Raw genomic sequence first — 24,842 nt, 5'->3', positions numbered from 1 at the left:
CGTATTAAAGTATGTTCACATCTGCAGGACATATAAATTACAGAAAGCCATTTGGTCTGCACATAGCCATGGAAGTGATGTCTGATGAATTGATAGGAGACATATTTTGGTACTGTATGCGAAGCATCATTGATGGTCCTGTGGAGTATCAAAACATATTGCTACTGTCACTTACTGTGCATCCTGATTATCATTTTTGCTTTTACTTAATGAATAAAAAGCAAGACTTCTCAGAACACATGGTATTACATTATATAGGTGCACCTGTCAGTCATACAGCAAGTCAGTGAGTGGTGCCTGAAGATTTAAAAGTTTTACAACTCTCTTTAAGATTTTAGAGTCTTCTCATAAGATAAACTACATTTGCACATCTGTCTATTGAGTGTCTTGTTATTTTTGCTCGATCATCTTGATTAAAGCATTTATGACTTTTTCTGATTCTCTTGACTCCGCATATTTAGGACCTACTGATAAATGTAAAAACCGAAATGATTCCAACAGTCGTCCAAAGAGTCAAATCAGTTTATTAAGGTGTACTGCCATCTTTCCTGTTAATATTTACCTTTAACAATACATTTCTGCAGTGATATGCACCTTTCCAATAGGTCCATAGATGGCAACCTATTGTGGTATTTATAGAGGCATAACCCTGAACATTTTTCAAACACCGAGGCTTGAGTTACTTGTTCTTGGAATTGTTGCATGTCGCAGGTAACTTTTTCAGCTGTTAAAATTTGACTGTTTAGTTCATTGAACTTCCAGCTTCCTGTTTTTGACATTTTGCCAAGAAGCTGACAGCGGCATTCAACAAACAAGAATATGGGGATTGGAAAAAATATCTCACAAAGGAAGAAATTGATTATCGTAAGTGTGTTTCTTTGCGCGCCTAACATATTTTCTGTTGTAAGAAATATCTGTCTCTGTTGTCATTATGCCTGCTGACCACACATTCTCTTGATCTTATCACAATTACTATACAGTTGGTAAACATTGATTAATGGTAAAACAGCAACCGGGTGTGAGAAACTAGGAACAGACCAGACATGCTAATTCAATCACTACAGGAAGGCCAATACACTACAGCCTAATTGGTAGGTGTCACATTCACTACATTCTTTCTCTTTTCTTGTGTCCTTTTCAAATGATCAAACAGACAATTCTGCTTGGCCGCTGCAAGACACATACTGACAATGGTACAGGATTTTGTTAATGGGTAATTACACCCTAGATCACTTTTTTTTAAAAGCTGTAAACGTGTTTGTATGCCTACTTTATAATGAAACAATTTAATTTGTGCCGTTATTTCAACATTTCTGATCTTTTTATCTGAAAAAATTGATAAAAACATCTCGATGCTGCCCTGTAATGTTCGAAAGATTCATTCCTCTCTGGCCCAGCCCCAATCAAAATATTTGAGTATCTTTTCGGAGATACTACTACTGTAGATGTCAATCAAGATATCCAGTCTGGAAATGGTTGCCACCTACAAATTTTTCAGTTTATTTTGTCATATGGCACGGAACACTGCCAATTGGCTAAATTGGTTTAGACTGTTTCATGTCAACAAAGATAGTCAAACCAGATTACAAAGATTTTAGACTCACTGTAAACACCGCTTACTGTGTGAATACAAATAACTATAATTTAACTTCAAAAGATCTTTTTTTGCAAACCATGAAGTAATTCATTATGTGTTCAAGTCAACTATCCAATGGACATTGGGGGCAGGAAATTATACTATATAAAAAACAAAACAACTACGTTTAGAAGATCCATATGCAGAATTTCTACAAGCTGTTCCTTTACATGTGATTTCTGACATGTTGAGGTTAGAAGATGAAGAACTCCTAAAACTGAACTGACAAAAATCCAAGATTATTAAGATAAATTCAGGTGAGAGGGGTTTGATTCAGCAAATTCACAACTATCTTAATAGGCTTTCAGGAATAAATGGGAACTACCAAGACACATACTGGCATCTAATTTTTACGCTGCCACAGAGGCAGTTATTGGTGTGTTGTCTCTGACTTGCTACCTTGAGGTCTTAATAAAACAACACAAAAAGGATGCTGAGTACAGGGAAAAGAAGGCTTTAATGGAACCCAGAACACAGCCGTCTGCGTGTAGAGTCATAGCGGAGTGATCTAGTGCTACTGGGACTCCCTTCTGTTGGTACGGTTCCATTTTGGTTTCTCCTTGTGTCCAGTGATGTCAAACATTTTTCCTTAGTCCATTATGTTGTGAACTTGTGGGTCAGCTGCTTATTCAATAAGAATATGTTGTTCCTGAATTAAAGCTTTCTCTCTTGTTTTCACATAAATCAAGGTTTAAGGGGCATTTATGTACAGAATTTTGGTTGATTTAATCTGCCTCTGCATGTTTGGATGTTGACTTGAACTAGATGAGACTTTCTGGAGATGTGAAATGATCGAAGGAGGGTGGTTGGTGGGCTATCAGCACAAAATGGCAGGCAGAAAAACACACACACACACAAAGGTGACAATTACTACTTGGTTAATGTAATCAGACTCAGTATGCATGAATGAATTTGGGATAGATCTGTCAGAGATGTGGAAGTACAAAAGGGAGTGCCAAAGACTTTCAAAGTCTATTAGAGGGGAGCACATATTCATTCAGAGGTAACGATGACCATTAGGTTACCTGCCACTTCATTGGTACATTTTGTTCTGGGAAAGGGGTGTGAAGTTGGTGCCTGAATAACACTGCATTGTAATTGACCTGTCTTAGTTTTACCCGGTGTGTTTCATACTGTAAATAAGACTATGTATGCTTTGTTAATAATTTGTATTGTCTTAAACTGGGACTGCAAGTTTTACTTAGCCTACACTGCCTATTATTAGCCCATATCTGGGTGTCCTGTGTTAGTGTATGAACTTTTATTGTAGGTTATAATTATAATGCTATTTGGAGACTAAGTCACAAATATAATAACAGCCATGTTTTATTTTTATTACGCCTAGATTGCAATGTAAATGCATTGCGGTGTTTCAAATAAATTCTAGCAAATTGATCGAAGGAGCTTGTTGCGCAAATAACAAGACCTCATTGACGTATGTTACTTAGCTTATCCTACAAAATGTGCTATATCATTTAAGGAACTGAAGCACTTGTATGGGCCTTTGTTAGTATTTCAGCTCAAACAAAGAGTGGCACGCAATGGAGTCAAGACCAAGTGTAGTATAAGCCTGGTGCAAACGTAAAGACTGCTGTATTTATTTATTTTTTGTATATTAGTTGCATCGTCATCACACCATACTGCAACGTAATTATATTTGATCTCATCTGGATGGAATTTTTTGTTCTATGTTTACATTTTATCATTCTGCAGATCGATTAATGAACTCTGTGACTTAATATTGACGTGTGGTAGCCGATAGTTTTTTCTCCCAAAATGTTAACTTGCCAAACACTTGGTTTATTTGAAAATCAAAGCAACAAACACATTTTAATCCAGGATCCTTGTTACTGTCAAGTGTTTATCTTTTTTCTTCAGCTCAGAATTTCTCAGTGTGATAAGGAGTGAGTGCATTGCTGACTTCGGGGTAGTACATTACAGGAGTTTTATTGTTTCCCTGTCACACCTTCTTCAATTGCGATGACTTTGCAACAGACTCTATAGTGACAAGCATAAGTTACTTTTTAACTAAATAAGATTAAGTTCTTAGCCGTTATTAATGGAATTTGCTATCTGTGATTTATAATTTTATCTGTACTTGCATATAAAGTTGAGGCCAAAAATTTACATACACCTAGGCTAAAGACATTCAAACTCAATTTTTCACAACTCTACACATATCATGTTACCATACATTTCCTGTGTTAAGTCAATTAGGACTGTTAAGTCAGATTTATTTCAGCATTTATGTACTATATCAGATTTTTAGTGGGTCAAAAGTTTACATACACTTTGTTAGTATTTGGTGGCATTGCCTTTTAATTGCTTAACTTGAATCAAATGCTTGGGGTAGCCTTCCACAAGCTTCTCACAATACTTTGCCAGAATTCTTGCCCATTCCTCCTGACAGAGCTGGTGTAACTCAGTCAGGTTTGTGGGCCTCCTTGCTCGGACACGCCTTTTCAGTTAATTTTCTTTCATTTTTCTTCACTCTTTTTACAAATTTTCTCTAGGATTCAGGTCAGGGCTTTGTGATGGCCACTCCAATACTTTCACTTTGTTGTCTTTGTGTTACAACTTTGGAGGTATGCTTAGGATCATTGTCCTGCTGGAAGACCGAGTTGTGAACAAGTTTTAACTTTCTAGCTGATGTCTTGAGGTGTTGCTTCAGTATTTGTAGATATTCCTCCTTCCGCATGATGCCATCCATTTTCTGAAGTGTACCAGTCCATTTTCCAGCAAAACACCCCCCACAACATGATGCTGCCATCCCCATGCTTCACAGTTATGATGGTGTTCTTTGGATTAAAAGCCTCACCCTTTTTCCTCAATACATAGTGCTGATAATTATGGCCAAACAGTTTAAATTTAGTTTCATCTGACCAGAGAACACTCCTCCAAAAGGCTCTTCATCCTGGTGATCACCTGCAAACTTCATTCTGGCTTTTTTATGCAGGTCTTGGAGTAGGGGCTTCTTTCTTGCACGGCAGCCTTTCAGGCCATGGCAATGTAGGATTCTCTTAATGGTGGATGTAGATACTTTGGTAGCTGATGCCTCCAACTCCTTTACCAGTTTCATTTGTTGTTATCTTGGGGTTCAGTTGAACCTTTCGGACCAAAGTTTGTTCAGCCCTGGGAATTATTTTGTGCCTCCTTCCTGAACGATGCAGGGTCTGTGTGGTCCCAAGAGTTTTATATTTGCATACAATTGTTTGTAAAGATGCTTGTGGTACTTTCAGTTGTTTGAAAATTGCTCCTAAGAAGGAACCGGACTTGTGGATGGCCACAATTTTTTTTCTGAGGTCTGGGCTGAGTTATTTGGATTTTCCCATTGTATCAAGGGCAAAAACAGTGGCTCTAAAGCTCTAAAGTCTGAAGGCCCTTGAATACAGCCACAGGTGCCAATTAACTCCTAATTATGATAATTGGCCAATCAGAAGCGTCTAAAAAGTAATTACATCAATTCATGGAATCTTCCAGACTGTTGAAGAGACAGTCAACATGGTGTATGTAAACTTTTGACCCACTGGAATTCTGATATAGTGAATTAAAGCTTAAATAAATCTGTCTCTAATAGATTGTTTTAAAATGACGTCTGATGTGAACAAAGTAGATGCCCTAATTGACTTGCCAAAAGAAATGTATGGTATCATAAGATGTGCGTAGTTGTGAAAAACTGAGTTTGAATATCTTTAGCCTAGGTGTATGTAAACTTTTGGACTCAACTCTAGTAACATGAGCATCCATACAATAATTGAGGGAGAGCTTTTGGGATAGGAGAGGTTTAATGAGGATTATTTAATACTTATATTTCAAATTAGAACCAGCAAGCAGTCATGCCTTACCGACAAGCGTGTACACAAAAGGGTTGAGGTTCAGTCATGTGTGACTGTATGTTGTCATATTTGTCTGTAGATTGGGCTGCTTGCAGTCTGCATTGTGACCATTATCCTTGGACTGGGACTGGGCCTCGGACTGGATAACTGTGATAAAAAAGGTAATCTCACGGCAAACCAGATCATAAATAAATATGATCATAAATAAAAATACACTGTCTTCTCTTGTGTATAGCCAGATCTCACTTATGTTCACTCTCTTTCTCTCTCATTCTCTCTCTCCATTTCTTTCCTGCCTCTGCCGATTCTTTTCTCTTTTATTATCTCTCTCTCCCACTTCTTTCGCATTGTTTTGTATTTGGCCTCCCCAAAATATCTGTTCTTTCTTTCCTTCTATCCCTCCCTCTTCTTTTGCCCTCACTTTCCCTTTCTATCTGAACTGTTAGACCTCCCCATTTCCTGTAGGCAGCGCTGTTACGAGCCATACGACAACGAGTACACTGGGTGCCGCTGTGACGTACTGTGTGTCCATAGCAACAGCTGCTGCTATGACTTCCAGGACACCTGCCTCCAGCCAAGTGAGAATTTAACATCTATTTCTTTTTACATTCATTTAGTTTCAATTCACGTGCCTTGGGAGTGCCGAAGCACTATATGTAACTTTGCAATATACAGCTAGCTCCATAATGTTTGTGATAGAGTTTTCTTTCTCTATACCAAAATTTTAAATTTGCAATCAAACAATCCACATGTGGTTAATCTAAATAAGAATATTTAGTTAACCAGGTAGGTCAACTGGAAAATCAGTTCTCATTTATGACAACCAAGGGAAACAAAGTGGGTAGGGAATAAAAGGGATTTTGTAGGCCTGGAGTGCAAAGGATTGTACAGTTTTATTGGAATTTGACAAGGGCATCATCCCAACTTTTTCGACTCAGTGTCCGCTTTATTTGGTACACGTGTCTAGTACCAGGCAGGACCCCTTTTGCCTCCAGAACAGCCTGAAATAATTCACGGCATGGATTCAAAAAGGTGCTGAAAACATTCCTTAGGTATGTTGCTCCATGTTGACTCAATAGCATCACACAGTTCCTGCTGATTTTTTTGGCCACAACTTCAAGCTGTGGCTCTCCCATTCCACCTCATTCCAAAGGTGTTCTATTGGATTGTTATCTGGGGACAGGCCATTGGAGTAAACTGAAGTCATTGTCATGCTCATGGAACCTTCTTGAGATGATGCGTGGTTTGTAACATAGTCCATTATTCTGCTGGAAGTATCCATTTGAAAAAGGGTAGACTGTAGCCATATAGGGATTCACGTGGTCAACAACAGTGCTTTGGTATGCTGTGGCATTCAAATGATGCTCAGTTGGAATTAAGGGGTCTAATATGCACCAAGAAAATACTCCCCACACCATTACACCACCACCACCACCAGCCTGCACTATTTAATACAAGGCAGGATGGATCCATGGAGTCATGCTGTTTAAGGCACATTCTGACTTTCCATCTGTGTGTTGCACCAGAAATTGAGATTCACCAGACCAGGCAATGTTTTTCCAATCTTTAATTGCCCAGTTTTGATGATAACATTCCCACAGTAGGCTCATCTTCCTGTTCCTAGATGATATGAGTAGAACCTGGTGTGGTCTTCTGCTCCTGTGACATCATATAAGGTTTTATGGTTGCATTCGGAGCCTTTCTGTGTCTCTGTTTGTAAAAACTGCTATTTTGCATTTGTGGTGCTTCTGTAAGCTTGAACAAGTCTACCCATTCTTCTCTGACTTTTCTCATGTACAAGGTGTTTTCACCCAATAAAACTGCTTTTCACTGGATGTTTTTTGTTTATCACACCATTCTCTGTAAACTATAAAGACTGTAGGCTATGAAAATTTCAGGAAGGCATCTTTTTTTGACCACCATGTCTGGCGCCAACAATGGTCATAGTCACTTAGATCACACATCTTGCCAATACTAATGTTTCGTCAAAGAACAACTAAACCTCTTCACCATGTCTACAAGCTTTATATATTGAGCTGCAGCCACATGACTCACTGTTTGGAGAAGCAGGCTATTTGCATTGACTATCAGGTGTACATAAGAAAGTGGGCACTGAGTATATGTAGTATCTGTTTTATTTGCTTACTTTGGAAATATCTAACTAGCTTCCTTAACCTCCAGCTCTGAGCATATTTGTAGTTAAAAGAGGCCCTCATTTATGGAGCAGTATTAATTTAGATTTATATTAGATTTACAGACTCATATTTGCTTGAAAGTCATGGAAAATGTGCTCCACCCCCCAGCTGAGCAGTGGGAGTGCACTAAACTGCGATGTGGAGAGAAGAGGTTGTCAAACAGTAAGTGTCACTGCTCGGACGACTGCTTGGGTGCTGGGGACTGCTGCACCAACTTCAAAAGTGTTTGCCAAGGTAAGACACTCATTTGGAACAGCATCCCATTTATATATTTATTTATATGTATTTAAAATACTTTTACATCATCTACTCTAGATGCCAATAAGACTGGAACCCGTTTATGCAGACCCCAGCGGATTCTCAACAAATCATGTTACTAGGCCAAAAAAATGAGATCTGAAAGAACTTTCCTGGTGTCTAAATGGTCAAATAATTACAAATATTTCACATTTCCTTCATCTATTAAAGCCGTGATAGTGATGTGATGTTGCCAGCCTTGTAAAAAGAATATAGCAGTACAAATACTGGAATGCGTTATGTAGATTTACGAATATCTGCTGTGTGTTTTAACAGGTGAAACTCAGTGGGTAGATGACACCTGTGATGAAATAGCAGCTCCTAAATGCCCAGCAGGGTAAGTTTATAATGTACCAAGTGACAGAGTGATAGAGTTCATGTACATGTGTGTGAAATGATGCAGCTTTCGGATCCCCTGATCAAATTCAGACTGTGCCTGTGGAAATGGTAGCCAGAAGGTGGTGCAGGGTGATGGCCATAATGCTGCCTGGGGGTCTTTGATTACCAGGGAAGCCTGAAATTTGCCCCAGACTAGTTACTCCTCTGGTTGATCAGGCACCCAATTTGTGTATACAGTGAACTTATGCCTGTTGGAAGTTTATTAACTTACTTGCAGACTGTTGATTGTGTTTTCATTGCTCACATCTGATTTTCAGTTTTTCAAGGCAACCGTTGCTCCTCATATCGTTGGATGGGTTTCGTGCAGAGTATCTCTCAACCTGGAGTCAGCTCATCCCCGTACTTGACAAACTAAGTAAGTAAAGCATGATAGTATACCGCAAGGACTATAACTAAACTATCGCTTTCATGCAGTCATTATTCTTATCGGTTGCATAATAGTACATCATAAATTGAACTTACGTACAGTGGTGTACACTCTATGAAAATTGATTGTCTTTTTGAACCTTAAGCCAAAAATGGCACTTTAAATAGGACTCATATTGTGGATCCGGAAAACTGTAGTTAGATAAGATAAGCATCTTCCCTTTGCCCTTGATGAGGACTGAATTTGTACGTTGCATTTGTCAGTCACAGGCTGAAAGGTGACATTTAGAAAGCAACTCACTGTCATTGACTACGTTCCCAAAAAGACTGCTTTCCCCGAAATACACTAACTGTGCTTTGTCACCTTTCAGAAAACTGTGGCACTCATGCTCCTTATATGCAAGCTGTGTTCCCCAGCCTCACCTTCCCCAACCATTACACCATTGCCACGGTGAGTCAACAGCAAATGACCTTCACTCTGTGACCATCGCTACCATCACTCACACATTCACACAATAGAATTATCAACCCTGTTTCACTGAGGGACTTTGCATCACTCTATCCATTTCCATGCTGATATTTCTTTATTTTTCGGCTCTCTGTTTACAAGCTTGTCCCTTTTTTCTGAAAGGATTGGAATGCATTATTAACTAATTGAAACATCTTTTTATCCCCAATTTTTCATTTTTATCCCAATTTGGAGTGACCAGCCATGCTAGTAGGCAGTTTGAGAAAAGTAGCATGTATGTCCTCACAAATACATGTAGCCAGCGGCAGCTTCTTCTCATTCTACAGTCCAGCGCCTGAGCTGCGCAGTCGTGGCATTGAAGAAGCAGTTCATGTACAGTAGGCTCAAGCAGGCAGCTGCCCTCTAATGACAAGAGGTGTCAGTCTTTCTCACTGAGGTGGGAAATGCTCTGCTAATCCACCCATAGAACATAATTGCCCACACGATTGCCAGTTACATGCCAGGCTACATCACTGCTAGCCACAGTCATCACTGGCACAGTCAGGATTCAGTACCAGGTTGTGAGTTATGCCATTGCATTTAAAGAGCATGGTCTTAGCTGGATACTCCAAGGGGAGCAATAATAATTATGTCTGCGGTCACATTTTCATTACAGTCTTTCAAGTGAGATGTGATGTGGAAAAGAAAATCAACGTTCACAATGGGGCCAATAAAAAGACCTGCAATGTGATGTCCATAGAGTTTATTGATGTCAGCAAGCTTCATTTAGGATGCCTCTGAAATGTGTGTTTATTCTGATGTCTTCTTCAAACAGTTTGTGGTGTTTTTTTTAAGTTTTGTTCCTCACCCTCAGGGACTGTTTTCCGAATCTCATGGGCTCGTGGACAACAGCATGTATGACCCTGTATTCAATGCATCGTTCAGTCTGTCAAACAGTGAGAAGTCCAACCCCCGCTGGTACCAGGGTCAGCCTGTAAGTCCTGACATCATCTCTCAAAAGTCCAATGGCCTGCCCAGTTTCAAACAATGCAAAACCGTTGTTCTTGTAATTTGAAGGCCCTCAAGTTTGAACACAACTCACTAGGAAGTGCCATTGTTCATAACCAATAGCTTTACTCCTGGTATAACTACTAGCTTGACTGAGTAAGATCATTATTAAAACATTTAACTGTAGACGCCAGTAAAAGTACCACAAGGCACTGACTGTTTTAAAACAAGCATCTATTTTTACCAATATACAGAATACAATTTAATTAGAGTAATAACATTTTTGTGGAAAATTCTCAGGGATGTCCAGGAGGCTTTCTAATTTTACCAGGATCGCAGGATTCTAAAATAAGTCCGCTTGATTTAGTTTGTTAGAATTATATTTGAAAAACATGTCTTTGGAATTGACTCATATTTGTCTAGTCTTGTTATATTTACTTATAATCTGCTCTAGGTATCTGTGTCTGTCTAATGTCCAAAATGTAAAATACAAATGTACAGTGTCATCACATCCATCAAAGCTGCCTTTTAGAAAGAAGGACAGGACAGGGAGCATTCCAAAGTTAAAGTTTCAACATGTTGAAAAAGTAAAGTTAATATGTATTCTCACAGACAGACCAGCATGCTACCTGACATTTTAGCAAATCCTTATTCAAAGCAACACTGGAAATGAACTACTACTTATTTGAGTGGAACTGCAAACATTTTTCTCACCTGGGCTTGCTGCATGCAATTTATGCATCTAATTGAACCTGTACTTAAAGAGAAAAGTACTAAATGTAAGGGAAAAATACTGCATAAAGAATACACTAAGGTCTGTTGGCTGTTGAAGTTGGACATGCTATATATTTCCTCAATATGTTAACCTTGCTAGTGGTACATCTTGAAGCCACAACACACTTTGCCCCTCTCATTTCTGGTTACAGATCTGGCTCACGGCAATGTACCAGGGACTGAAATCCGGGACCTTCTTCTGGCCTGGTTCTGATGTCAAAGTCAATGGGAGCTTTCCAGACATATATATGGATTACAACGGGTGTGTTTTCATTTCTTAGGCAGATGGAGGCACAGTGAACTTAGGGTTGTGTTATGAGTTTAGTGGACTCCCAAAAGATTTTAAAACCTTCTGGAGCAATGATAAATGCTCATATAAAATTATCACCCTGGGTTAAATGCAAAGGTATTTGTTAAATAAAATAAAAAAGTAAAAAGAATAATGAGTATTAAGTAATAAGAATATATCTTTTTTTAAGCTTTGTGAAGTAACCCATGATTTGTAGGAAAAATAGAGAACCAAACTTAATAGCACAGCAATTATTATCATTTTATATCTATTTGTTGATTGTATCTCATTTTATATCTATTTGTTGATTGTATTGCGTTTCTGGTTTTAACTCTTTTAGGAAAACACCATTTGAAGAGAGAGTATTCACTGTTCTGAAGTGGCTCAGATTGCCAGACAAAGAGAGGTAAAGACATGATCTCACGTGTTTAAAGCATTGTGTCAATGATGATAATTGATGAAATGTCTTTTGCATCCCACCTTCTCAAGCTTATGAACATATGTCATACTGTAAAGGCATCCAGGCTGTATCAATGAGAAAGTTAAACCCAAGGAGAGCATTTTGTTGGGCACAACAATCATTTAAATTTCTAATATTTAAGGTCTGCTAATTGGTGTGTGATGAGCAGGTCAAAGTGAACACTTTGCCTGAGGTTAAACTTATGAAAAGTGGTCTTTTCAATGCATGTAAACTTTGGTAAACATGTGGTACACAATGTATTTTAAATTTGAAGGTTAATTACTGGTATGGTTACCTTTGGGGTTTTCTCTCAGAATGGACTGATACGTATTGTGTTGAATATTGTGTGCCTGCTAAATAGATGCAATGTAATGTGAAGACATTATGGGCGGGTTTAATATGATCCTCACCATTTCCTCTGTGGGCTTTCACAGGCCAGACTTCTTCACTTTGTACTTGGAGGAGCCAGATAAATCTGGACATAGTGATGGGCCGGTCAGTGGCAGGGTAAGCAAAGTATCAATAGATACACTTTTCCAGATCTTAGAATTTCAGCTTCTATCTATCATTTCTATAAAGGGTCAAAAGTGAATTCTTAATATAAAAATGTTATTTTCTGTGTCATAGTAAACACACATTTGATGTTAAAAACTATGCTAAGATCATTAGACTTTGGTAGAAAGCTAAACTTGAACCAATGACTAAATCTATACTATCTGCGCTATATATGATGCTGAGTCATTGGATTTTGATGCGTTGACTTTACAGGCACTGTAAAGCCAGAACAGAGCATCATATACTCTGATGTGAGGCTTGTACCAGGTGACTGTTTTGCAAAGAAAAATGGACATATGAGTAGGAGCACTTCTACTGCGTTATCATACTCTGATCTTTGTATCTCGAAGCTTGTAAATAAAGACTGCATTTCACTGCAGACTGAAGGTTAACAGCTTCTGTGTCAGCTGTCGATATTCTGGGGGAAAAAATGGATCCCTGTCATTTGTAAAATTTTTACAAAACATTCATGTTGTTATTGCAGCGTAAATTACTTAATGCAAGGGTGTGTGCTAGTATTCATTCTAACCATTGTTGCAACCCATGAATTATAACAAGCTGTTGATTATTTTGTCAGTTTTAATGTCTGTTGGAGGATAATCCAGATTATGTCAGAAATTTCATGAAGAATACATGTCATATATTCACATTCCAGATGGTTTCATTTTCTGTAACATGTATTACGCCAAATGGTCCCTTTAGAAAAAGGTAAAAAATAATTATTTATTAAACTGAAGACTGACAAGTGAAGTCAGTGGGGTCTTAACTGTTAAAAGTGTTGGCAATGAGAAGCACAGAGTCAAAGCAAATGGGAATAAGCCAAAACATACATTCTGTTAAAATAAGTTTAAGGGAAAGAATTTGGAAGAGCATAGAAAGTTGAAACAACCTTAATTTATCAAGAGAATGGCTGTAACAGAAACGCAGTGGTTCCCTGGACCGAGTTTGACTATCTTTGGCTTAATGCATCCAGGACAACCAAAACATGCCCCTGCACTACACTGCACTCTCCAAAATGGCTGCATAGACAATAAAAGTGCAATACCCATTCCAGTCACCTCTTTGCTGTTCTGAGTGATGATGTGCTTGAGTAAATGTTCCCAGTAACTTTGTGGAAACCATTTGAGCTGGTTCTTTATGTTATTCAATCTTCTTAAAAGCACATTGTATTTGATGTCCATTGTGGAAACTCTTTTTCCATTTTTTTAGTAATCTGTTGATATTGTGTGATAACAGGCAAATGCAATGCAAAAAACCTGAAAATTGAATCTTGCTTACTGCAATTTCTCAAAAACAGTCACAATGTGCATTGCTGTTAGATTCAGTGTATAAATCATGGCACTCTGTTTTCACTGACTTGGTCTTATTGTATGTCCTTGCAATTTTACTGCTGCTAAAGTACACATTACAATAATTGAAGATAAGCCAGAGGTCCACCTGTATACCAATAGTACTCATTTGTTTGATAAAGGGTGAAAGTCCTAGCTGTGAAAATGACATATAATAGACTGTAAAATTTATTGTTGTGCTTAAGTTCACTGAGAACATGTGAAGCTTTCTTTGGAAAAGCATATTAAAACTGTCTGTTGGATTCAGATACGCTGTACTAAAATAAGGCTGTGAATGCAGTTCCAGGAGTGCTTCATGTAGGCTGGTCCGTATTCCTTATAGCCCTTCTGAGTTAATCCCATTTTCGCTGTAATGATTTACACATGCTCATTCCCCCATTCCCTAATTTTCACTACTCACAGTCATAGAGTGAGCTCCATGATGTTTGGGACAAAGCCATATTCTTTCCTGATTTGGCTCTGAACTCCACAATCTTTGATTATTAATCAAACAATTCATATGCGGCGAAAGTGCGTTTATTAAAGGATATATGTTTAATACATTTTGGTTTCACCATGTAGAAATAACAACACTTTTTATACATAGCCCCCCCCCCCCCCCCATTTCAGGGTGGCAACATTTGGGACCAATGGCTTCACATGTGTTTCTGATTAGTCAGGTGTATTCAGTTGCTTCCTTAATGCAAGTATAAGAGAGCTTTCAGTATCTAGTCTTGATTCTAGGCTTTTTGATTGCCTTTGCAGTATGTTTTTGGCATTTGTCAGCATAAGGACCAGAGTCAAGGACACCATTATGAGGCTGAGACATATGAAAAAAAATAGATACACAGGCCAAACCATAGGCATTCCAAAATCAACTGTTTGGAACATCATTAAGAATAAAGAGAGTACTGGTGAACTCAATAATCGCGAAGGGACTGGTAGGCCAAGGAAGACTCTCTGTATATAATTATAAACAGTGTCATATTAGTTCATACTAGTTCATATTAGTTCATATTAGCTTAATATTTTCTGCTACAAACACATTTGAAACAAGACCAGGTTAAAACCTAGTATATTGCTGGACCTAACACACGTGATCCGGCTGACCAATGGTGTGACTTCATAACTCGGCTGACCAATAGTGTAACTTCATCACTCACTCAGTCACTCACTCAGTCTGTCACAGAGATTCGCGTTTGTAAGGCTGGCCCTGCTGTTGTGGTCTAGCCAAAAATAGACAAGCCTTTCAAAAACAACATTTTTAAAGTGATTGCATGTTGACAAAATAAGTACTAATCTTTTGATGCTGGAAAGTATAAGTCACAAGCACCTAAGGAGGGGAAGTCAATTTAAATATCTTGGTTTCACCTGAAGGATGATTATCAGCCAGGTGAGCACAATGCAGAACACTCGGGCCACCACCCACAGCCACCTTATCATTATCGGGTATCATTTAGCAGCGATTAGTGATAAGAGCACTAACAGGGGTAATAAAGCAAATCTCATAACCATTAGGCAGGTAAGCTGAACTGTATGGCAGAGACATAAAAAAGCTCCACAGGCGCAGTGTGTCATGGTGCAGACAAGTAATATCAGGATTTAACAGATGTAGATAATCAATCCACCACTAGGGGAAAACGCAGGATTCATGATCTAATCATAAACAAGCGACTCAGATTTTGATAGATTTTGTATTAATAAAGGTTAATGCCATGTGTCACATGTGTGCAATGTTTTATGTTAATGTCAATGGTGGGGTATGCAGGAAGAGATGGTATTTTTATGGGCCAGCCTGAATGAGATGTATGTGTTCATTACTATTTCCGGGTGTTCATCATCGTAAAATATTTTGCAGAGTGACAATTTATGACAACTACTTTGCTGTCCTTTATCAACTATATTGGTCAAGTGTTGTAAGACTTCAGTCTGACGTGAAATTAACTGTTGTCCAAAGAGTATTAAGATAACAGTTTAACAATTGACTGGATTGAGTAATAATAGATGCTGAATTGAAAATTGATTTCTTGAATGCTTTTCATAGCTGTTATTAGGTGAAATAATACAAGCATGTTTTATTAAACATATGAACATAAATATAATTTAAAAAATGAATTTAAATGAATGTTAAAGTAAATATTTTTATAAAACAATCAGAATCTGTAACTCTTACACTATTTTTGAGTGTGGCTAATTAATTAATAATTTGTATAAAGTGTATTGAATATGTTGTATTTTTATATGCTTATCGTAACAGTAAGTGTTTTTCTCATCAATAATATGATCTGTCTTAGGTTATCTTGGCCATCCAGGAAGTGGACAGGATCATTGGTCAGCTGATGAATGGATTGAAACAGATGGGCCTTCACCAGTGCATCAACATTATCATTGTTGCTGATCATGGTATGTCAAGGGTTTTGACTCACATTTGGGTTAACTGTACAGTATGTCAGCATTGTTTGCTATTGTGGATTGACACCATCTAGGTCTGTACCCAATTTCCATTTTACTGTCCTCATTTATCATATATTTTTTTCTTCTTCAGCAAGATACACTAAAGGATATTAGCCCTTGCCCAGGTCAACTGTGCAAGGGCTAATATCATTTCTTATGTAGGTCATAAATATTTAAATAACTGATCAATTAGTAATGAACTTCAGAGAATTTCAGAGAACAGGTCATTCAGGAAATATTGGCTTGTCTTTTACCTAATAAAATACATTTTGTTAAGCGACACTTCAAAATAAAAAAGCAGTTAGCTGAAAATAAGTAGCGAATCAAATTACTACTGTTAGAGTGGAATTTAGAATTTGTTTCCACATGTGCCCTCTGGTTGCAGCTGAAGCTGTAGTCTCAAGCCCCTGCTTCATCCAATTCTGTGTCTGTTCCTACAGGAATGGAGGACACCAGCTGCGACAGGGTGGAGTATCTCCAGAACATGATTGGTGACGTCAGAGACCTGTATGTGTATCAGGGGGCATTTGGGAGAATCCGGTCGATTGATACGCATCTTCAGTGTGAGTGAGTTGTATTAGGAGTCGTGTTGAACATACCTAGTTTTACATATTAGTTTGTCAGCCTTTGTGTGTTCTGGGTATGTATGTTCAGACATGTATTTCTAGGGCTCATTTCAAATATTAATTTCTAATTTGAACTTTTATAACTCATTTTTATTACTCATTAATTACTCAGAAATTACATGTGCAATTTCAATTCATGTACTAACATATACTTATATATATTATATTATATATATGAGATATATATATATAAGTGTGATTTCAGTTTCTCATGTTTCATTTAGTTTTTGCTTTTGTTTAATTTCCAGTGGATTCAGCCAGCCTTGTGGCCAACATGACCGTGAGTTGAACGATCACCAGAACCAGAATGATAATGTTGGCAGCTATTGTTTCTGAGAATTAAGTGAGTCATTCATGTGCAATGAGCTGCTGGTGGGATAATGGTAAGAGCACAAGACCCTGATGGACTGAATCATGAGCCCAAGACAACATATGGGCCCAGCTGTTGTTCCCTTTGAGAAAACAAGGAAAAGTTTTTCTTCTGTTTCTCTAGTAAAAATAAAAGTGGATTGCAAGGAATTTAATTGTAAGCATTACTGTGTGGTGCTTGATGAATGCAGATTAATAATGGAATAGGTACAGTTACACATCTTAGGTTCATGAAAAGCTGTTTAGTGCTCATTTAGCATAAATGGAAACTGGGATTATTTCGACTTTCATTTAGTCAGCAATGCTACATTAAAAACTTGGTGCTTTTGCTAGCCTCTGGTCAGTGATGTATGTGAACAAATTATGTTAGCTGACTGTGGCTGGGAATCCCTCAGGTTAGCAATTGATTGTCCTCAGTGGTATCCAAGGAGGGCCTAATTGCCCAGTAGTGACACATCTGATAAATCGTACATCTGCGAATTGCCCAGGCTAGTTTTGTTGGCTTTACAGACTTCTGGCACTGTTTGGACTGTGAAAAAGAAGTGATTGTTCCCAAGGATAGACATGTCATGTGCCTTTCCAAAATTACAGACTGGGAATTCAAACTAAGGAATAAAGGAAAAGAGGGGAAAAAAGACATTGAAAATATTTTTGAAACAGCTAAATCTTTAGGGTTGCCTGAACTAATGCATCTCAATGGGCTCTTCTTGATGGTTGATAGCATTTGCTTTACATGGCCAGTATTGATGTCTGTCATCTGTTTTCTTTTTTGATTGCTAGTGCACTAAACCAGATCAGCAAATTAAGCCCTACCTTAAACCTCACCTGCCCAAAAGGTTCCACTACGCTGCAAACAGACGTATAGAAGATGTCAACGTTTTGGTCAATGCAAGATGGATGTTTGCAAGGTATACTACTGTAGCCATGTAGTTTGAAATGGTCAAATATGTTATTTTTTGTAACTTTTACACTTCTCATCACCTATGTTTTTGGCCATTTTTGTGTTGAACAAATGCTTTGGTCTCTAAACCTTGTTCACAGGTACAAAGGCTCACTTTCATACTGTGCTGGTGGTACCCATGGTTACGACAATGACATTGAAAGTATGCAGGTGGGTGGAGCAGAAAAAAAGTTATTATTCTACAGTGATGTAGATTAATGAGAATAATACAGAAAAATGGAACCTAGCCAGAAGGTCACAGGTATGAGTCCTAGGTGAAAAAATGCAGTGCCCTGTAGTGCTAAAATAATTAACCTGAATAGATTCAATATCGATCAGGCTGAATAGATATGCAAGGTTCGAGGTGTGTAGATTACATTTGGCAGTAAAACATACCGAATTTATAATGAAGACGTAATTAATTTTATTTATTTTATCCTTTTCCCCCAGGCCATGTTTTTAAGCTTTGGGCCCAAGTTTCTGTATAAAACACAGGTTGATCCATTCTCAAACATAGAGCTCTACAATCTCATGTGCGGTAAGTTGTAACAATCAGTATTCACTCCTCTCTAACAATAACAGTAATAAAACCCGTAATAATAATGCAGTCAATAATGTGCAGCTCTGGGAATCATGTCTTACTGCTAGTGACTACAAAACTGTAAAGTTTCATTATAGCAGAGTTAATAAAACAGGTTTAAAATAAACGGTGATATGTCCATACATTGATGCCAAACTGGATTAGTCCTTACAGTACATGGCTAATTTACCTCTGCTTTGGCATTAATGCACACATAAGTCTGTCTTAACTTTATTTTATTACTCTCACTCCACAGACCAATAAAAGGTCTCAGTCATTGACTTAAAACATAATGTAACACTGACTAAAATTTGCTACATCCAATCTGATTGCAGGACTCAAACAATCTCACAAACTATACCTTGCCTTTGCAGACACTTTTGACAGAGTGCCTGGGATTGAGACTGATATTCTGTTAAGCACGAGTAAAAGCAGGATGTGCATTCAGAAAAACATCCAAGCGATTATGGAATTAAATTATACATAAAGGTGGTGATATTTGTTGTCTCTGTGATAGGAAAAGAATGTTCAGGGTTGACATTATTGCAGTGGTTGGTGCTAATGAGGATAGTCTTGTCTTCACAGATGTTCTGGAGATCACTCCAGCCCCAAACAATGGTAGCCATGGCAGCCTGAACCACCTCCTAAGGAGGCCCTGGCACATGCCCTCCTTCCCTGTGGAGAAGACGCCCCCTGGGCACTGCCCGCTTATAACCCTTGTCCCCGTGGTCCAGCTGGGTTGCTCCTGCCCTGGCCAGGTGACCCATCCAATCCCCACCCACACACACACACACACAATTAAAACAGATAGTCAATATGATATATGGTCTTATATTGCTTTTCAAGGGAATTTGACAAGCATGTACTTGCACAGCTGTAGGTAGCTATAACCTGATGATAGTAATGTCATTTTTTGTTTTCTACCCCAAATTTGAATGCTAACTATTTGCTGGTCCCATTGTTGCGGCGTCCTCGGTTTATTTGAACTTGGGAAAGTGCCCTTTAACATGCACATCTCCCAGAATGCACTCAGTCAGCCACCAGTTCAATGTACAATCCAGCACCAGAATATGATGCAATAATTTGGCTGTCCCTTACTATTATTCGGTAACATGGAGCTGCTTCTCATGTGTATAACTTATTCTATCGCACTATTATGAAATGCTTTAAAGTATAATTATAAATCATTGTAGGTTACTGGCATAATGTGTATCAGACCTGGGTCAAAATCTTTGGTAGAATTTGAAAACTGTCAACATTGTAAACATTTTAGTTTTTTGCATATGTGTTGGTGTCTGGCCAAAGAGTGTTTCCTTTTAAAATTTCCGCAAAGTGAAAGAAATATTTTTTAAAATTACTCTATATTGTACACTGACTCTGTCTTGTTTGCTACTGAGAATTGTTTTACATAAACTAATTTTCTTCATGCTGAATTGTGATTATTTTAGAATGAATCCACTCTCAATAACAGGCTGAATTTGACAAGCAGTGAAGGTAAATATCTGATTCAGTGAATGAGTTATATTATTATCCAGAAAGTAAGTAGTGAAAAGACTAACCTAGATATGGTTTCCTTTCAGTGTTGACATCTGAGAAAAAGCACATGCTGTTTGGACGACCCAGAATGTTACGCCCTGGTGAAAACTACTGTCTGCTGTATCAACATGGCTTCATCAGTGCCTACAGCAAGAGCTCCCTGATGCCTGCATGGAATTCATACACTGTGGATAAACCTGTGAGATGGATTTTTTATTCAGTCAACAACAGTACAAAAGTACTCCAAGACTGAATATATGTACAGTTGTGCTCTCTTGTGGCCATTGGTGGTAAAACTGATAGCTACAATCCATTGTAAGTTTGGCAGCGATATGACCTTTTGTCAAGAAAAAAAATTAAATTCCTTCTATCTGGCATTGTTTAGGCTGCCCTCATTTAAAGCACAATGCCTCCATTGATTGGTTTGTCCAAGCTTGAACACCTTTGCTACTCTGTTCCTAAAACCTCATACTGCCTCTTGCAGGACAGCCTGACCCCCCTGCCCGAGGTCATCCCGACCTGCTTGCGGGCCGATGTCCGTATCCCGGGCGACAGCAGCCCCAGTTGTGACCAGTATGCTCAGGCAGGGAACCTCACTCGTGCCTTCCTCTACCCACCCAGTGAGTGCATTCATGCTGTGGCCCACATCAACCTCTTCTATGGCAAAAGCCCTGGATCATATAATTATTAAACCCTTTAGACTGCAGTAAAAATCCTGCAGATTAATTACAATATTTTAAAAAATGTCAACTTCACCAATATTCAGAACAAAATTATTTTATTTGATTATGTTTTTGTTAGTGACTTATTAGTAAAAAATTTGTGACAAATTCAAGACTTTGATAAAAAAAAAAAAGCTTTGCAAGTGTTATTGGGATGTACAACAAAATGCCTCCTAGTTTGACTTACCATAACTGTCTGACCTAGCCTATGCTTACAGTGTGAACTGGACTTAATGTGAACATGGTTATGGATAACTGTTACATAATTAGTATTGTACCTTTTCAGACCTGTCATTTGTAGTTGTTCCAGTGACCTTCAGTATGCACTTATTGTATGTCACTGCCAAATAAATGATGTAATGTAATAGCTTGGGGTCCAGACTTATATTTGCGTTTCAGATCTCAACATAACTGCCATCGAACAGTATGACGGACTGCTGATCAGCAATGTTGTTCCCATGTACCCGCAGTTCAAGAGTAAGCCTCACAAAAGAGCCTCTCATTCATTCATTCATTCATTCATTCATTTGTTCTTTTGTCCATATGGACACTCACTCAGATCACCAACTCAAAGCTAATGAGACCCAGGTCCTCAAAAGCATTTGTGCCGGGTCGATAGCGTTAATTTCTTTTCCCCATTTTTGTTTTTCCACATTATCTCTGATGTAATCTCATGTGTTGTATTCCAGGAATCTGGGACTACTTCCACACTGTGCTCTTGATGAAGTATGCCTGGCAGTACAATGGTATCAACGTGGTGTCAGGCCCTGTTTTTGATTACAACTATGATGGAAACTTTGACAGCCCAGATCAGATTGAACAGTAAGCTGACCCACTGTAATGAATAAAAAAGACAAAATGGTAACTGTTTGATAATCATGTGCTATCTGCTAAATCCTTTTGCTAAAGATGAATTTCTTCTCATTTTTTTTCCCTTTGAAGGTTTGTTGCTGGTACACGTATTCCAGTCCCTACACATTATTTTGTGGTGCTCAGCAGCTGTAAGAACACATCCATTCCAGTAGGGGGCTGCAAAGAGGAGATGCAGACAGTCTCCTTCCTGCTGCCACACAGACCAACCAACTCAGAGGTTTGCAATGTAAGACACCCAACTTTGTTGATATACACTATGAGGACAATAGTGTGGTTAATGAACTTTACTACATTTGAACCAGGAAATTCAGGTTCAAGTCGTGGGAGCAGCGCTGTTGCTATAACCTTGAGTGAAGTATTTATTCCGAAATTCTTCAGCAAAATCACCAAGTGTAAAATATTAAATGTGAGTAAGGCCTTGAGCCACTGATTGTAATAACAACTGGATAGTCCCAGTGCATCCCCTTTGGTTGCTAGCAGTCCATCCAAGTGGTAGGAGAGACAGCGCAAGGAGTGTGCAAGGCACAACATAGATAGTACACATGTTTTTGTGTTATGCCATCTCTAAGCAGGTCAATAAACACATTCTGGTGGTATTACTGGAAATAATTTAAGGAGATGTTGAAGAGTCTAAATAATCTCACTGACACTGTGGTTGAGTTTCTCACAGTCACAGGGCAGTACCTCACTGGCTACTGGCTAAAGTTTTAATTATCAGCGCCTCCTAGCTCACCACGCAAATTTGAGTTACCGCATGTGGGTTGTACAGGCCTCCAACACAACAACTATGTAGCTCAGCTGGTTTATTATACAATAAAAGAAACAGTGACTTGGTTAATGTATTTTGGAGGGTAAGTGTGCTCTCCCAAACTGTTGGAGGAAGTTGCAGTGATGGAATGAGTCTGCAGTCACAACTGAATATTGCGAATTGGGAGAAAAAGTTAAATTAGGATTAAAAACTTGGACTTACATTTTTCTGTAAGCTGTCTAGGAATTCATGTTATTAGTGATAATTAAGAGAGGGAATTTACTCTAAATTCAAATTAAACATATATGTACTGTATTTACTTTAATATCAACTTTGGTGAAAATAGTACTTATTATTTCTAAATTCTAAAAAATTCCCTTGATACCTTGAATGAACCAACAGAAAGCTTCTGACACTGCCATTGAACATCCTGCTAGAACAGAACAGACTAATCTGTTTGCGAAAAAAAAAAAAAAAATCTTGTGCTGCTGATTTCCCCACCCATTGAGATGATATGCTCTCTTTCTGATTAGTTTATTTCTGTACCTTTTCCCACACAGAGTCAAGAGGCAGAGTCGCAGTGGGTGGAAGACCTGGTGTGGTTCCACCAGTGCAGAGTAAGAGATGTGGAGCTGCTCACAGGCTTGGATTTCTACCAGGATAGCAACCGGACGATCTCAGAGCTCCTCCAGCTCAAGGCCAGGCCCACTGCTGCCATCCACAGGAAGAACTGAGTAGTGCGAAGAGGGGATCATGGGTCATGACCAGCTGAAATGGTCAAATCCATTTCAAAAGTCAATTCAGGAATCGTTTGGAAATACAGTTCATAAAATGAAAAATGCTGATTGATCACATTTCTTCTCATAGATTGAACTGAAAACTGAATTGACCCAAACTCACACAGCCAAATGGACAGTTCCTATAATATGATTTTGCAAGAACAGGTTTTTCTGTACTTTTGACATGACCTCAACTGCCAATATCAAGAGGGTGATTCTTCCTTCTTGAGAGACCTCATTTAACTGAGCTGCAGAAGCTCAATAAACTGTTTACACTCCAAGGTTCTTACTATGAGCTTGATTGTTTTATTAATAGATCATTGACTACCTAATCAGACATTGCCTTCAAATATACACTTGTCATAGCTTTTAGTCCATATCCACCTGCCCATTTGTGCCATGCAGTCGTAAAAACAGCTTTGCACACCATTTCTTGATCATGTCTATGCTCTAGGTGTTTGTTAAACACTTATAGCCTAGTCCTCCTGGAATACACATCCAGTGATCTCACCACATCAGAGGTAGAGAATTCCATCAGCTTCAGTCTTTGCTCATGCATTATCAGGACTGCATTAAGTTATCATTGTGGCATCATATGGTAATGTCTAGTGTATTGTGAGCATCCTAGCATCCAGTTTTTGACCATTGACCCCCCGATATGTTGACAAAAGCTCTCAATGGAGCGCAAAAACTGAGTATTTATACAAAGAAAAAAAAATTGAGAACAGTAAACAGTAAATTTAAACTTTATTTTAATTTATCCATCCATCCATCCATTATCTATACCTGCAGGATCACAGGGGGTACTGGAACCTATCCCAGCATGCATTGGGCAAGAGGCAGGATTACACCCTCGACAAGCCGCCAATCTATCGCAGGGCACACACACCATTCACTCACACATTCATACCTATAGGCAATTTTAGAGTCTTCAATTAGCCTACCTGCATGTCTTTGGACTGTGGGAGAACTGTGGGAGGACCAGTGGGAGGACTGTGGGAGAACTGTGGGAGGACCAGTAGAACAGAAACCCAACTCTGGGAGGAAACCCACACGGACACGGGGAGAACATGCAAACTCCACATAGAAAGGCCCCAAGCTGAGATTCGAACCCACGGTATTCTTGCTGTGTGAGGCGACAGTGCTACCCACTGCACCACCGTGCTGCCCTTATTTTAATATAAATTGTGTACCACTAAATATTGTACTGTCTGAATAATTTCTTTAGCCATTTTTGAATGCTCCTATTTTCTTGAGTTTGATTTAATTCCTTTGTTTGCTTTTGAGTTTGTAAGAATATCACATAAACTATAAACATATTTCATTCTGTAAACCTCAATTTCACTGTTTCTGGGATAAGTTTTCAGTTTTTTTGGAATGGATAGCACATGAATATGCAGTTCTGAAATAGTGGGATTCAGGAAACATGAGGATGAAGATACATTCTAGGTATAGAGGTCTTAGGAGAAGAACCTGAAGCATTGGGGTTTATAAAACTCATGCAACTGCAACTACACATACAATTACCATTTATAAAACTGTACTTTTTATCACAAGCATACAATTAATTAACAAGAAGAACAAAACCAGAGGAACATAAAGAACAACGTTTCAAAATATTAAG

General features: G+C 38.4%; 1 protein-coding gene across 1 annotated transcript; it reads left to right on the top strand.

Moving 5' to 3' along the window:
• Positions 1-661: 661 nt before the first annotated feature.
• Positions 662-24,551, top strand: LOC135256461 (ectonucleotide pyrophosphatase/phosphodiesterase family member 3). The gene is made up of 25 exons (XM_064338247.1): positions 662-864; positions 5,552-5,633; positions 5,919-6,050; positions 7,776-7,901; positions 8,241-8,301; positions 8,621-8,718; positions 9,101-9,180; positions 10,052-10,171; positions 11,112-11,221; positions 11,589-11,654; positions 12,143-12,215; positions 15,886-15,994; positions 16,486-16,608; positions 16,920-16,951; positions 17,821-17,948; positions 18,082-18,151; positions 18,431-18,518; positions 19,146-19,318; positions 20,009-20,054; positions 20,141-20,295; positions 20,581-20,716; positions 21,218-21,295; positions 21,508-21,640; positions 21,761-21,917; positions 23,000-24,551. Exons 1-25 carry the CDS (start codon positions 820-822, stop codon positions 23,171-23,173), a joined length of 2,595 nt encoding a protein of 864 aa, XP_064194317.1. The 5' UTR covers positions 662-819; the 3' UTR covers positions 23,174-24,551.
• The last annotated feature ends 291 nt before the right edge of the window (positions 24,552-24,842 follow it).

The sequence above is a fragment of the Anguilla rostrata genome, chromosome 1 (assembly GCF_018555375.3).
Source record: "Anguilla rostrata isolate EN2019 chromosome 1, ASM1855537v3, whole genome shotgun sequence".
NCBI lineage: Eukaryota > Metazoa > Chordata > Actinopteri > Anguilliformes > Anguillidae > Anguilla > Anguilla rostrata.
The sequence above is the reverse complement of the archived record's forward strand: the minus strand, read 5'-3'. Positions and strand labels throughout refer to the sequence as shown.